The sequence below is a fragment of the Myzus persicae genome, unplaced genomic scaffold, assembly GCF_001856785.1.
Source record: "Myzus persicae strain clone G006 unplaced genomic scaffold, MPER_G0061.0, whole genome shotgun sequence".
Classification (NCBI taxonomy): domain Eukaryota; kingdom Metazoa; phylum Arthropoda; class Insecta; order Hemiptera; family Aphididae; genus Myzus; species Myzus persicae.
Genome location: NW_019104120.1, coordinates 91,188 through 107,882, shown reverse-complemented (window position 1 = coordinate 107,882; position 16,695 = coordinate 91,188). Strand labels below are relative to the sequence as shown.

Here is a 16,695-nt window from a genome sequence, read left to right as displayed (position 1 = left end):
GGGGGGGGGCATCGGGAGGGGTGAGATCGTATTATGAAAACGGGATTACGTTTATAATGCGAACGGAAATGTAATCGCGACGGGATGAGGCGCACATCGACGTATCTCACAGGCGATTTCTCACCTACGGGAGTCGTGTGCATGAAATGTGCGGACGTGCACGTGACGAGTCTTTCCACATTATACGCCGGTAAGACGGCGAGACGATAAACATCCGCGGAAACTACACCGGATTATGGGTGTTTATACTCGTCTACCGGAGGCAACACTTTGAGTAATGCGAACGATGCCCCCGTAAACGGTGCGACACATATTCATAGGCCCCGTGTGTCTTGAGTAGATAGTCGATTCGTCCTGGTCTAAGATTTATCTCTCTCCGTGCACATACTCCACTCCGAGCGCAAAGGCAAACTCTGGTTCTTCCGAACCCGCGCATATAGTGGCCACGGAATGAGCCAAATGAGTTGTCGACATCTTAGCCCCTTTTCCTTGGCCTCCTCTCTCTCGTTATCTCACTCTCTCTCTCTCTCTCTCTCTCCCTCTCTTCTCTTTTTATCGAAATCGAACGGTAAAATCGAGAGTCGGTTTCCCCATACATCCACGTACACGCCGGTTGAATTAACGTCATCGAAACATCCATCATTTTTATCACTGCCGATGTTGTGGCGCTCGAAGGTCGCGTCGGAAAATCGTGTAGGCGTATAATATTACAAGAGCAGAGACACGCCATGTTCGCATTTATAATATCGAGCAGTGTATTCTGGCACACAAGATTCAACGAGAATCCGGCCGTATAATCATGCACGCATCGATGACGATATCGATTCATATTGTTTTCCGTCTAGTTGACTTTGGGACCGAACAGTGTGCGTCGATGCGTGAGCGCGTATGTACCGGATTTAATAATAATATATGATATTGTCCGCGGTCACCGACCGACAAAATATAGGACGGTTACACCCGAACATTTAGGACACGCATTGCCAAACACACACGATCGATCAGTTGAACTGACGAAAAACCCATCAACCGATGAATTTTCCCAACACCTCAGGCCACCGAAGTCTTGATAAAAGTTCTGCAGAACTTATAATTACTAAACACATCTTAAATTATGTACCTATTATAATCACGACACTCGCGACACTTACATATAAATACAGTAAAACCTCGCTAAAACGGAACTTCGGTAAGACGGAAACCCCGGTATTACGGAAAATTTTTTTGGTCCCGTTTCAAATTGCATATAATTTTATCCCGCTAAGACGGAAACCTCGCCAAGCCGGAAACGGACACGTTTTTGTAATGAAAGTTGATGAAAACCCTCGCTAAGACGGAAATATAACACGATTTTCGTGTAATAAATTTATTTTCGTACTGTCGTTACCCATAGATTATCGATATACGAGCGCGTACGATGACATTAAAAACTAATAAAATTGATACGTACCTATACACTATACAACATTATCTGAGTTGCTTGGACGCTTGGTTCAGTATCAAATCATATATCGTTACGTTCGTGTCGCTGCGTTTTTCCGTCTATCGTTTACATTTAAAATGTCGAAATATAAAAATAAATGAATAAATATAAATGAATAAGTATAAATATAAGTATAAATTGTATGTAATATGTACCAACTGGTTTAAAATAAATATGTATGTAATCTTTAATTATATTAAATTAACTTTTTTAAACCCCGTCAAGACGGAAACCCCGTCAAGACGGAAAAATGTCATGGTCCCATGCGATTCCGTCTTATCGAGGTTTTACTGTACATTTAAATTATTGGTTATATTGGCCACTCGGGATCAACGATTGACATTTCAAATTTTGTACGTCACTCCTCTTGGTTAAAGTAATAATTTAAATAACTATAAATAATTTTTTTTATCATATTAAAAGTCAACATTTCAGAAATCGTAATTACAGTAAGTTAGTTGAATCAATAAAGATTATGCCTTATATTATCCAAATGTGTGACTAAATAAATGATCACAACAAACAATTATAGTACACAAGGCATCAAATTTCTGAAAGTAAAGTTCGTAAGACACCAAATTTCTACGACTTCCGGTTGGCGTCAACAGTGGTTCACAGGCAAACTTTACGCATGGATGCAGACGAAATTCGGCTACCCTATACTCGCACATGAACGATTTGTTCTTATACTTGTAAAATAAATCATAAAATAATACTTATTTATTATAATTCATTGGAAATTTGGTTTATTCAAAACGCTTTGAATTTTAGATTAATAGTTTATTCACTAAAAAAAAGAACATCGACAATATTAGTATCTAGCAGTTTTTCAGGATGATTTTCTACTCGTATATTATGACCTTTACACATTTGCACAGTTATGTCTGTTGAAAGAAGGTAAATACTTTTTTGGCTTATAGAGTTGTATATGTTTAAATAGTACAGCAAAGACAAACAATCACATGACATTGATTTCTGTAAGTTTATTATTTATAAATTATTATAGTTTTCTTTCTACCAAAACAAAATTCAGTGAAAAAGTTAAGACATAAATATTTATTAATAAATTTAAATTCACAGAACTGTTTTATTATTTTAGTCGTGAGCAGAGATTTATTGCGATTTATTTTAAGATTTATTCCGATGAAATTGCCAGTTTACGGAACAAGACTTAAAAACAAACTAATTAATTGTGCTATTACAGTACGTACCACTTTTTAATTTCAACTATATTTAACACGTACCATCAATATATTTTATAAGCTATTATTATATTTGATAATAATACAAATACCATATTTCTGGGAGAAATACATTTAAAGCTAAATTGTAACTATCTATTTATCAATTCTTACAAGTATTCCATAACTATGCATATTTTCTACAGTCAAAGACACCTAATTTTACCTAAACTGTGAAGCATAATAACTATACATACCAAACATCCTCAAACTCGCATTATCACATAAAAAGGAATAATTTGATTAGACTTCAACTCATTGCAATAATGTATTAACTTTACTAATAAGATATTTCAATCTATCTGTTAGCGAAAACTTGTAAACTTGTTAGGCGTTATTAAATGTTCTGTGAAAAATGAATTTCTCACGAATGAAATTAGGGACTGTATAGTCTGTAATAATAACATGTAATTATCGTTTGTAACGTGCGTCAGAAACACTCTGTTTAATTATTTCTCTAGATTTATTTTTTTTTTTAGTAAACTTAAGTTATTTTTTAACAGTATTTTCTTTCATCAGACGAGGAGTGCAAACTTTGTCTAATTATATTCATTTATCCACAGGTATCTTGTCAAAATCAATATCTCGTTAATTTCGTGACGTATTATACTCATTAGCTGTATTAAAATGTTTTGCTTTTAATATAACCGACAATAAGATATTAAAAACAATTTAGTTTTAGTTTTATCATTGTTCACAGTTGTGTTTACCATAATGTGATGAGTCAATTTGTACCTATCATATAATTATGAGTAACATACCTATTTATTTAATATAAATAATAAAGTGTAGTAAAATATTTATCGTTAAAACAAAAATGTACTCTTATTTCGATACCTACGGTTCCGCTTCAGCGTCTCGACCCGGCGGGCAGCGGAACAGCGTGGTAACGTCACTTCTGGTCTAGACAATGTTCCAGACCGGTAGTTTACGTTAAACACCAAGTCTATACGCTGCAGGGAATCTGTACATTAAGAAGATTTACGCTGAGCACGTCATCTTACAAACAAAAATGTTTTTTTTTTTCAATATAATAACAGAACGTCATCATCGTCTAATAAAAAACTTTAGTTGGTTTTTTATTAATGTGAAAATCGTAGCAAACTTTTCATATGATATTCTTCGAAGTCGATCAAATATATAATACTGCCATAATAATACATTTCACTCCTTAGACAATACGGATATCACAAATTATAACGATGACAATTTGATTATCTTAAATTATTGGCCATAATCCCAAGTATCCTAACAATTACTTCTCTCGTAGGTTTGTGTGTTTTTAATTGTCAGATTAAAATTAATTTAAGAACAATTATACAATAATAAAATTATAAGTTATGCCTTATGAATCATAAGTTATGATATATATATCAAGACTAGGATGTGTTTTTAAAATTCGTGAGTAAGGACATTTTACACAAGGAAACATTTATTCCTTTAAATATGCACCCTTATAAGTGTGCAACTTTGTATAAATATATCGAATGTGTAGTTTATAAGTAATATAACAATATTTGCATGTTAAAATATTTAAGAATTAGTTATTACATACATTGCATACATATTTTTTAAAACAATTAATTTATATATATATCATACTTTTTATTGTATATAAATCTTGGCTGAACTGATTTATAAATTTGTCTATAATATGAACTGGACTCTAAAAAGAATAGTCATGGCCTATTTTACTATATTAATTTTGATTACCTATACCAAATGCCTTGTTATAGAGTGAAAATAACGAATGAAAAAAAAATATTAATTCGATATCGCACAATCGCAAGTACAATTTGACTCGAGCTCACAAAGATCTTCCTGTTGTTAACTGTAAAGTATTTTAAATTTTCCAGATGTGGTGTGGGTACTTTCATATGCATTATGTTAAGTTATTTCTATAGGGAATTCATTGATTTGATAATTCATTGTGCGTAAACGACTTCAAGGATATACGACATGAACGACGGATCAGACAGATATGCTAATCTCAATTTAATTCGAATTGCCAAAGGCTCGAGGCGTAAATAAAAACAAGAAAGGAAAATTCAAATGAGGTCATTATATAAAATACACATGTATAAAATATAATATGTATTCATGTATACAGTGAAATGATATAATGAATTATAAATACATAATTTTTGTGATGTCTGGGTTTAAAAATACCTGTAAAAAATCACTAATAACGAGTCATTTCACATTAAATGTGTCTCTCAAGTTCGAGACACATAATATAACGATCAGAGAGTCAAGGGAATATGAAGTGTGCAAATGATTTTTTATATTACCTATCTCAATGAATACAATTTACTAAAGATTAGAACAATTTTTAGTCTTTCGGAAATGTACGGAATGAGTTTATGACATCAATCGAATACCTCACAGATCACTTTCCGATAGAATCCAATAATTGCATTCGAACTCCATACGGCTTAGAGTCCGCTAACGAAGAATAACAACAGATCTACGCAATTAATATACCATAGCATAGTATTTAATGTATTAGTATGCGACTAAAAATATTTTGTGAGCATGCAGTAACTGTACATTATTACTGCCTAATGACCGAGACAGTTGAAACGACGGAGAATACAATATGAATAACCGTACATATTTGATTAATTGTCTGAAATTACGACTACTGTAGTAGCACTGAATGATAATAATAATAATAATAATAATAATAATTAAAGGTATTAAACCTCGTTTTCGCAGCACACTATAGCGTCGATACATTTCGACGAAATGTCAGTTGGTTTAGTGATGATTAACAGTGGCACAATATGGTATCCGAAAATATTTTAGATGTTCCCGAATTCGTGTTTACCGCGATAGAAACGACTGCTAGTAATATAGTGTCTAAAATTATAACATAATATAATCTAGTGCCGCTGCATACCCAACCACAATTACACAGAACCTTGGAACCCAAACCTAAATCAACCAGTACAACGGTATGTTAGTTTCTAAAACGAATAGGACTTTGAACATTTATTATTAAACTAGATATTGAAAAAATCATTTTTGTTTAAGGCATATTATAAACGTTGTTGTTAAATGTATAGATCAAAAAATAATAATAGCGAAAAAAAGAGTAATTGCATATCAGCACAAAAAGTTTCGACCAAGTTTTTCTTGTATCTGATGAAAATACCGTACAATTTTCGCATATTTTATATTTTGCAAGACTTTTAAAATGAACACAATATACGAATACAATATACAGTTGTTGTTTCACTGTATTCGACTTTTCGTTCCTGTTAATGATAAGGATAACCTTTTTCAAATTCATCATTCAATGTGAATTTTATTTCTTTAATATTAATTTTGTATTGATTGTGTACATTTCGTAATTCTATTAATAATTAATTGATATGTCCTTTATTTTAAATTGTCCTTGTGATTCAAAAATATACAAAACGGTCAATTTTTAAGAATTTTTATCGTATTAAATTTTACCCTTGTTATTGAATGACTATTTTTTATCGTCATTCATCATATCACGGTTATATTTGGGAACTTTAAAAGGATATATTTTGAAGTCCTGAGAAAAGGTCATTCCGCATACAATATGTGTCCTTCAATACACTTAAAGCCTGAAATTTTGACCACGAGTTCATAGAGGTTGTTGACTGCATTGGTCAAATCATTAGTTATTCAATTTTTTAATATTAGTTAAAAATAAACTCGAAAAACATAGGTATTACACGAATAGATGATACTTATTTGTTATCACAATAAATTAATTGGTTAGGACTTAGGGATGAGAGCAAAGTATTTACAGAAACCTTGAGAAACTTTTGATTTAACTTATTATTAGTAAAATGTCGACTATAGTTTTATAATTTTTTACATTAATAATCAAATTGTATAAATCTTAATATTAGAGGAAAATTACTAATAAAAAAAAAACTTTAATAATTAACTATTATAACATTTTTATTTTTGTAAGAACTTGTAACAACTTTATAACATCATTTCACTTTTTAAATTAAAACTTACATGGCAAGTTGGGTGTTTATTTATAGCTATCTTCATAGTATCGGTTTTGATAACTTAATTCTTACTGAGAAATAAAAAGCTATAGGCATGGTAAATCCCGGCATTCATAAAACTATTAACAAAAACCACTTTTGGTGTTCTAAGGTGTTTATTTCGATTATAAAATATTAAAATCCTAATTAATTCATAAAAACCCTTTGAATACGGATTTTTTTCAATAAATTAAAATAGTTAGAATTTGATTTGAGTATCATAATATGATACAAAATGTATGAAATAATACCTGTATAAGATTGTAAGCTAGGTATCTACCTATTTTATAATAAATAAAAATAATATCGTAATCGAGTTCACGCATTATAATCTTTTTCGAGATTTTAGTTTTCGGATTGCAACAATTGCTATTCATAGTGAGCACATTCTTAATCTGTTGAGTCTTAAAACCTTAAAATATATCTGAAAATATAAACCTAGTTAGTCAGTGTAGACGCTTTATGTGCGGTGGATTGTTTAAAATTAACAATATGTGCATAATAATATTAATTTTTTTAACTGAAATCTCGTGTACTGCTTGTTTTGTTTACTCGGTTGTAACAAAAATTATCAAATATAGAAGAGTTGATATATTGAAGATAAATCAACGTCAAACCGTCTGAATGCGTGTGTGTATATTATGTAGCTCATCGGCGGTAGAATCTTTACAAGATGATTTTATTGTAAAAACCTACAGGAAATCGGATTTTTTTTTATGAAATGCGGGTAGTTACACTTACCGCACGCGTATACATAATATATTTACTTAACAAAAACCAAGTTTTTTTTTACTTAAAAAATAAATCTGACTCTACTAATATGGTCTTTATTGTGTGTGTTTACTATATTTACTTTACAACGACAACACCGACAACAAAAGACGAATAAAATCGAAAAGGGCAAAGACATTGGATAAAACATGTTTTGTATTTTATATTTCGCAGACTGCAGACTACATATTATTACTATTATTATTATTATTATTATTATTATTATTATTATTATTGTATGGAAACTTGATTAAAGGGCGTAGTCGATAAATTGTATACGGAAACACCTAATTCAGAAAATGGAACTGTTATGTTTCCTGCAAATGTTTTACAGTATACACTATACATATTATTATAATACGTTTAGTTATACGAATTATTTGGTGAATATCGATGCATAATATAATAAATGTATGCATTTCATTAGTAATATTATATATTATTACGTTTTTCGAGATCAAATTATGTAAGTTCAAACATTTTAAAAAACCCATTCGCCTTTTTTTAATTAACCACCCGTATATTTTTTTCGTGTAAACCAGTACTATCGATTATACCGAATGCATCGTGGATTTCTGATTACTTTTTAGTTAGGTACACTATTTTCAAACTAAAATCGTACCCAATATGGGTATTTAAGATTGTATTGTTTTATTTGTCACTATCGCCTACTCGAGTGGATTTAATACATACATTTTACACCTAACCTAACTTTAATCTTAACGCCGGAGGGTAAAATATAATTACACGGAATAAAATGAAAATGTCAGTATGTGATATAGTGATGTTATTTTCAATCACTATGAATTTTTTTTTTTTTTATCGCAATTTGACATTTAGGTATGCACAATACTATGAGATATTTAACGTTCGACTTAGAGAATATCTATTCAATTAGTGTTTTGTTTATAGACGTTATCATACAACAATTTATACTCGAGCTTAATATACATTGCGACAATGTGGGATTATGTATTAGGAATAGGCATATAAAAAACGGTATGTCGGGGACCGAGGGTTAGCTGCGATCACTTTGAAGCAAGATAATATGGTACGTTGCCGGTTCGTGATATTAAACCTGAAAGCAATAATAATTCATATCATTCGTTAAAATATACAGGACTCTTCAAAGTACCGACAAATAATGGTTAGACTTTCGTCTGCGCTCTGCAAAAGTATTTGCCATATAAAACTTTTTGTTTACTCTTTCAGTCGAAAAAAAGTGATCACAGCGCACTATATAAATCATCATTGTGGAAACCAATACGTACGCATGCTTCAATTTGCTCAGAGGTTAAAATGCAAAATTCAAAGTTAGTTTTCCATACAGTACACGCAAACGATGTAAAACAAAAACTACGAAATCCGTTGGACTTACTACTAGTTAAAAGGTTTCATAATTTAAATTAAACGGCACGTTCCAGTTTTTTTTTTATCATCAGCGTTGCACTCGAGTACAAAAGGCACACGTCAAATATATTTTCCGGATACAAATTAAATACTATGCTAATTCGTTGATACATTATAAACGATTTGCAAAATTGATTCCGCTATAACTGTTTCTCTTAATATTATCCCAGGCGAAAAAATAAAACAACTAGACTTCGTGAAACTATATCCACGCCAAACGGTGGATAGAAGAAATTGCGTTGGATTCGAAATGTATGCTATGGTCTATAACTGTAAGAAGTTAGCATTTTCGGCACGCAATATATTATTATAGATTCTATGACTTGAAAATATCGATCTAGAAACCTCAAAACGCCCGAATCAATTACCAGCTACGTCGCTGCTATGATTTCTTATATCACCGCGTGAATTAGAAAGCCCCAAACGTCTGTTGGGTAAATTACATTGTGCGTATTTTCGTAGAAGGTAATGCACACAACTATAAACTATAATAATATGTTCGTGCGGTAAACATTAGATATTAATTTTTCACGGAAACCCGTTCTAGGTAAAACGGTCGGGCACAAATTGCAGGCGAGTATTTTACGCGGGTAAATGACAATATTTTACACCGTGCAAAGTTTTTGCATTCATAAAAGAGGTCCCTGGGGTAACCGAAATGCGGTGGTATCCTAAGGTCTGAGCGTGCAGCAGCCAAATTATACAGCTTTTGCCCGACGTCGGTGATAATATATTATAGATTGTACAGTATTGTTCGTCTAGTCGATGAAATTTACTCCTTCAACTCGAAAACGGACGTTCACTATACGATCGGACCGGGGTGGGTTCGAGGACCAAAAACCGTCTCCTGGTTCGTCACCATCGAATAAATTAATATGCCATTTCCAACAAATCATACTGTAGGCAGTATACTTAGGAATTATAAATTCCGATTGAATGCGCGTAACGCTCATTGAACATACCTAGGTAAAATCCTACGCGAATCGATAATAATTTAACTTTGACCTTAAAATTCAAGACTTTGAAATTCTGGCTTTCGCGTGATATTCGTTTGTGATGTATAACGAAAACAACGCCAAACGGTTAACGTGTTCGATACACCGTAGTATGGCCAGACGAACTCAGATTGAAAACAAAAAAAAAAGAAACCAAGCGCGTATTATACTTTACCAGACAAGTTGCACGTCGGTTTCGGGTGTATTATCATAGGTAGTGAAACGAACACGGGGTTTGGGGGGGGGGGGGATAATACAAAACGGCGATGTGGATCGGTATGTTATTATTATTATAATACGCTTGTAAATAGTAAAGCTTAGAAAAAACTCGCATGTTTTTACGTCAAAAATGAAATCTCTCACAAGTTATTTATGGTACACGCCGTTAGTCGCGGTCGTAAATATTAAACTTTCAAAACTCCAATAAGTGCGACGATTTACGAGTGTGAAACTTTAATGGAGCAAAACGAAAATACTAATAACAATAATAATAATAATAATAATAAATTTAAAAAAAAACAATTCTCTCGAACAATACACCTATGCACTGATCTCGTCATAATCGTGCGTGACCGTACATTGCATGGGCGCATTATGCGTATACCTAGTACCACACTGTACAATTTTAGAACAGGGCTGATGGACAAATTTGGGGGGGGGTGGTTATAATCGTCACTGGTGACGTGACGGGCCAACCGTCTGGAAACAAAAAAAACTCGAGAATTAATCCAGCGGGATTATTACACTCGGCCGGTGGACTTTGGTATATCGTTTTATTTTCATAAATAATTATTTTGTTCTGTTGTCACGCCGTCATATCTACATAATAATTGTATGATACTTAATTATAACTACAGCGGTGTCTTGTCGCGATGGCACGAATAACGGAATTATAATAAATAGCTGCAGCTTCTATATAATACTTCTGATAACTTGACACCAACTTATTAACGGGTTGAAATATTTAAAATAATATAATCAACTGCACCAATGCTGTCGAGAACTTAAACAAACAGCGATAGAGGTTTTTTAACCGGGGATACGCTTCGGGTGAATGATGATAGGTCGCTGGTAACACTTCTTGGTTCCATCGTCCTATCTAAACCTAATCGACACGTCTTATACCTTCAAAAATGTAATGCAGTAGGTACGAAGTTTTTAATAAAGTTACCGAAATATAAACGATTGTTGTATTATTTCTGATCTCGGATTAGCTGTATAAAATGAAAAATCCATTACGGTCTGCACAGAAATGAGACCCGGTTTTTCGTTTCCTGAAATAAAGTGGTGATTTTTATACTCATTTCCTTTACCAGAACGCCTTCCAACACCTATGTATTAGCGAAACTCTAGAGCTATACTTACTTAGACTTGCGTGACTCGACAATCGCGCCTCAAATGGAACAGAATCATATCGCCTCAAAAAAAAAAAACAGTTTTTTCTCGAAAAGAATTCAAAAGCCATTGGTACCCAAAAATAGTCGTTTCCATTTGTTACTATAAAGTGTTCTGTTGTCCGCTGCTATACAATGTTAATTTCAATTTATAAAAATATATTAGTTAATAATGTCGGAGCCACCTGAAATAACAAACAAAAATAGAACTTCCCTTAAACTGACGTCAATGTCGGTCATTGCTAGGCAGTTGTGTACTCATCTCGTAACGTCCATCATAAAACGTCCAAGTCGAAAAAATGTTCCAATATGCGATTGCTCATCGGCTTATATTTATTCTGTGATCGGAATGATCCGGTGCGCTTCGTTGACATATTTTTATTTTACTTGTTTCTGAACGCCTGTGTACCTGCATCACTGATCGTCACGGGCGCCCATTGGGAGGGGCAATACAGGGCACTTGCCCCGCCCCCTGGAAAAAAATATTATGGACTTGTAGCTCAATAAATATTCCCACAATATTACCTTATAACAGAAATTTTTTATTTTCACCCCCCTTCCCCTAAAATGTTACCTATGGGCGCCCATGCTGATTGTTATTTTGTGTTTGCCTGTTCGCAGTGCGACGAGAGCTGAGCCGGAACAAGAGGACAATGTGGATACTGTCGTCGATCGCGGTGGTGTTCGCGCTCAGCTGGCTACCACTGACACTGTTCACGTTGCTCGTCGAGTTCCAGCCGCACCTGATCGACTCCACAGACGCACTGTACAAGGCGTTCGCGGTCGTCCACATGATGGCCATGTCGACCACTTGCACCAACCCTCTGCTGTACGGTTGGCTCAACACCAACTTCCGGCGGGACATATCCGGTATATGCCGGCAGATGTGGTACTGCTGCGGTGACCAGAAACCGCCGCCCAGGCGGAGGCGATACCCGTCCGTGGCCACCGACTACCGCGGCCCGAACGACCGGCGGTTGGGGCTCGGGTCCGAAGCGGCTGGCGGATGCGGCGGCGGGGGCGGCGGCGGAGGCTTTGGCGGGGGTGGCGGTAGTCGTCGGCATCATATGCACCACGACCCCGAGACCACTGGCATGTCGATGGTGGTCAAGAGCGACCGGCGGTTCAGTACCAGTTACCTGACCACGCTGACCACGGTCACGTCCCGGTCGCAACCGGGTTCCAGCATGGGCCGCGTCGAGAACGTCTAGAGACAGTATGATTATAATCATCGATGATTTACTATACATATATTAATAGTATAATAACGATAGTGATGTCGTCTTGCAGTGAACTTCAGCGAGGCGTGCATATTATATTGTTATTTGGGGGAAAAAACATTGGGACGGCATTATGATGTTTTAATAGCCATAATATTATTGTGTTGGACTAACAACGACAAACTTAAGCGTTGATAGCACTGACGGTAACTTGCTGTAATACTCGTAGCGGTTACTCAAGCATAATAAATGTATACATAAATTTGTCTAAGTGCCGACGAAATGGTGCTAACAGGTGTTTTATTTTTCTACTATTACAATAATAATAATATGTAATTATTAATCTTATAATTCGTCAGGAAACAAAAAATATTGAGTAGAAGCCCAGGCCCACGACATATTTTTGTGACTGTGTGCAAAGCCGCATTTCAGGGCAAACATTGCAAATATTAGGTCGACGCAAATATATTCTATGTATATTATATACAGAGTGATTCACCAAGAATACTCACCTCTTTTTTACTTAAATAATGTATTTATTTAAATTCTGACATTTTTTTCCAATACTTAATTCATTTTACATACCGAGGTACAAAAATACCATATTTTAAAATTCTTAGATTTTGTATACTATTATTAAACAGTACCCTGTAGCGATACAAACTTTTGTTAACAAGAACAACGCATTTTACTGTTAATTATTCAATGGATGATTTTTATTTGCAAATTTTGATGTATCTAAATTGAAATTCGAACTACTAGTTTCCAAGTAATTAAAACTTGTGCACTAAGGATAAAAATATAAGATAATAGTTTTAATGTTATGAAAATTGTAGTAATTAATACTAATAAATAAACGTTTTATAATTTGTAAAAAAATATCTGAGTAGATATAGTAAGTACGACATTAAATACATTATATCTATTTTATATTTGTGTAAAACCATTTTTAAGGACTATTATCCCTAGTATAAACATTTTAATAACTCAGAAACTACTAGTACCAATTTCTATTTAGAATTTAGATGCATACAATTTTTCAAAAAAATTATCTATATACAATATTTATCGTAAAAAAGTGAAAACGAAAAGTTCTCAAAAACAGAAACTTGTATCGCCATGGGACACTACTAATATGATCCCCAAAAATCTATGCATTTAAAACTACGGTCTTTAGCTATACTAAGAAATGAAGGATTTGAATAAAATATTCATTATTACAGTTAAAAAAGAGTAGGGAACATGTTTGATCAATCATACTGTAAGAGTACAACCCAAGGGATACCGCGAGAATAGACATTCTCAAAATTCGACAGTTTAGAAAACTCTTTTGAAGTAATAGTTTTTTTTTCGCGCTGTCAAGTTATTGAATTACTTTAAAAAATTATATTTTACACACTTACTGTATATATTGTATTAATCTGTAGTAGTGTAATTTATATTATGTGTAAAATAAAAACGACATACTTTCAATAACTTTACATCGTAAAAATAACACCTTTAAAATTTATATTCTAAAACCATTTTCCGCTGTTCAAAAAAAGTACTTTTTTTTCGTGAGTTTATTCAGTATTCGTCATGTCTAAATTATTAACCATATTTAAATTTAAATTAAGAATTCGAAAGGTTTTTTTCAAAATAATATTATTATATCAGTATCGACAACTATATTATCATCTGGAGTTGAAGTTCTTTAAAGATAATATTATGAAGTTCTAGAAAAACATAACGTAATATTATATTTCTTGGTACAAATAGTAATGATTTACAACGAATTTCTAGTAAAACGAAATTGCTTCAATTTTTGATTTATTTTTTTAGAAGATATAATTTTTTTGACAAAAATTTATTGATTTCACCAGTCAATCATTTTTTTACAGTAATATTATTGAAATTGAAAAGTAATAATTTACGTTGTCGCTTAACTATTATGAAACTTAAAAATATATATAGACTTGTGGAATTCATCGGTTTTAAATTTAAATTATAATGTATAATAATAAACATTATCTGAAAAATGTATGCTTAATATTATATCCTATTGGAGAATTAAAATGTCGAAATTATATTCCTGCAATTTTAACGAAGAGCAAGAAAAGAGGTGTTTTTAAGTGTCAAAACATAATTCATAAATATGACGTGGGCTTGGAAAAGTTACTTTACTAAAATAAACTAAGAACCGAGTTCAAAAAGATAATTTATGTTTAACTAATGTTTAATGAAATTATCAATATTGATCGGAGACGGTAAGGCTACAATATAGTAAAACGAGTTAGTATCATCAAGTAGTACTTATATCGTATACTTTTAAATGCATTTACCATACTATAGACATTTCTTGCAGGTACTGTTAGTTTTGTGTAAATCAACATAATACTGTAAAATAAACCTCTAAATGTAAATTACATTATTCCATTAAATGTTAATAAAAAAAATCACTTGTGTACTAAATTATTAAAATCGATTTTAAACGAAATTTATACATGATAATATTATATTATATATCGGTGTTATGTTTTATTTACATATTTTTTATCGACCATCATTATGATATTATTATATCGTTTTAAATATTGCATTAATTAATTATTTCGAAAGTGATCAAACAAAATACTTGAGTTAGGTTAAACGCGTGTCCGACATGAACACGTTTCAAATATTGCGTGTACCTCCCGAAGTCTTACTGACTAAGTCCTACGTAACTTTTGACTGATAATAATAGCGAGTTTGTGCGCCGCGTGTAGACGGTTTTGTTTTAAAAACCCTTCAGACGCATGTCTTATCATACAATTCTGTAATTAGTAATTTATAACGTACGAAAAACGATACGGTTTAAGTATGGCTAGACGGCACGCCGCCGCGTCGTAGAATAATCATTAACATAACATTATAATCAATGAAACTGCAATGTAAAATTATGTAAGTATACTTTAAGACGACACGTGTGTATTATATTATATTACTATTAATTTATTTTTTAACGTTTTGTTACACGACAAATGTTTATACGAACGGTAGGTATAACTGAATAACAAGATTTAATAATAGTATATTGCACAGCTCTGTTTGGATTAGAGCGCAATAACATATTATTATATTGGATTTAAGGGGCAAATGGACAATCTTGGGACCACACTACAATCATGTTTATATTTAAACGTATTTTGATTTGTATAAAATTAATTTACTCGACTTGTCTTCGATATTGTTAGCATCCCGATCCCCCGTAAACGTTCGCACTAGCAAAATATGACGTGCGAGCGAAATTGTTGAGATGTTGAGACGAAATATCTTACTCCAAAACAACGCGTGTACTCAGATGGCAGACCGATCGTGCACGGATCGCATTCAGTGGCGGTCAAATGATTTTGTCAATAGGTGGGAGGGGGATACGGCTGATTGCTCAAACATTGAAAAGAAGTCCGTGGGGGTTAGGGTGTATCCCCCTCATCCCAACGCCAGTTCGATCGCCGCTGATCACATCCTTATATATTATAATACACTTAAATATGCTCCATAGCTCCATTCGAGTTGCTCACTCTACCGATGAAGTCTGCTCGCTTTCGATAGTTTCCCCTCCCGTAGGTACTACGAATTGCCGACTATGAGAGCATAGCACTTAGACACCACAACGCGTACCACGTGGAGTGACCTTTATTATCGCATCACGGTAAATGTGATAGTAGTCAAATTCGAAAGCGGGCAAACTCAACTCGAATATAATGTAATACATATATATATATATATATAGGTAATATAATATAAAGTTATGGTGTGAGCAATTCATGAATCGACGTTACCAACAGCTGATGTATGTTTATAGCAAAATCAGTGACTGTGTACTGCAGACACGTGTAAATTGGATCCACTGTTAAAATATTTTTTAAGAAACAATAACATCAGGATTTTTTTCTGCCAAAATCATGTTACCGATGTCTTGAGAACCATTCAAACTTTATAGTGACCTCGAAATAGTTCTTTTGAAAACAAATCTTACCAAAACACTATCGTATGATATTATGCTATATATTTATGCGATACGGTAAATGCGTGATTCCGTCTTCATTTTAATACTGTCAAATGCACAATTAAGATATCTTTAAGAGTAAAAATAAACTTTTATACAACTGTTTGAAACAATTTT

The 16,695-nt window shown here is 33.1% G+C and overlaps 1 protein-coding gene across 1 annotated transcript in view; it reads left to right on the top strand.

Moving 5' to 3' along the window:
* The window catches only part of LOC111038946 (neuropeptide Y receptor type 6-like), a 38,443-nt gene extending 24,036 nt beyond the window's left edge, over nt 1-14,407 (top strand). The window contains exon 3 of the mRNA XM_022322216.1: nt 11,953-14,407. Within this exon, the coding sequence (XP_022177908.1) occupies nt 11,953-12,542 (590 nt within the window). The 3' untranslated portion in view covers nt 12,543-14,407. The remainder of the gene's footprint in view (nt 1-11,952) is intronic.
* Nucleotides 14,408-16,695: the final 2,288 nt, after the last annotated feature.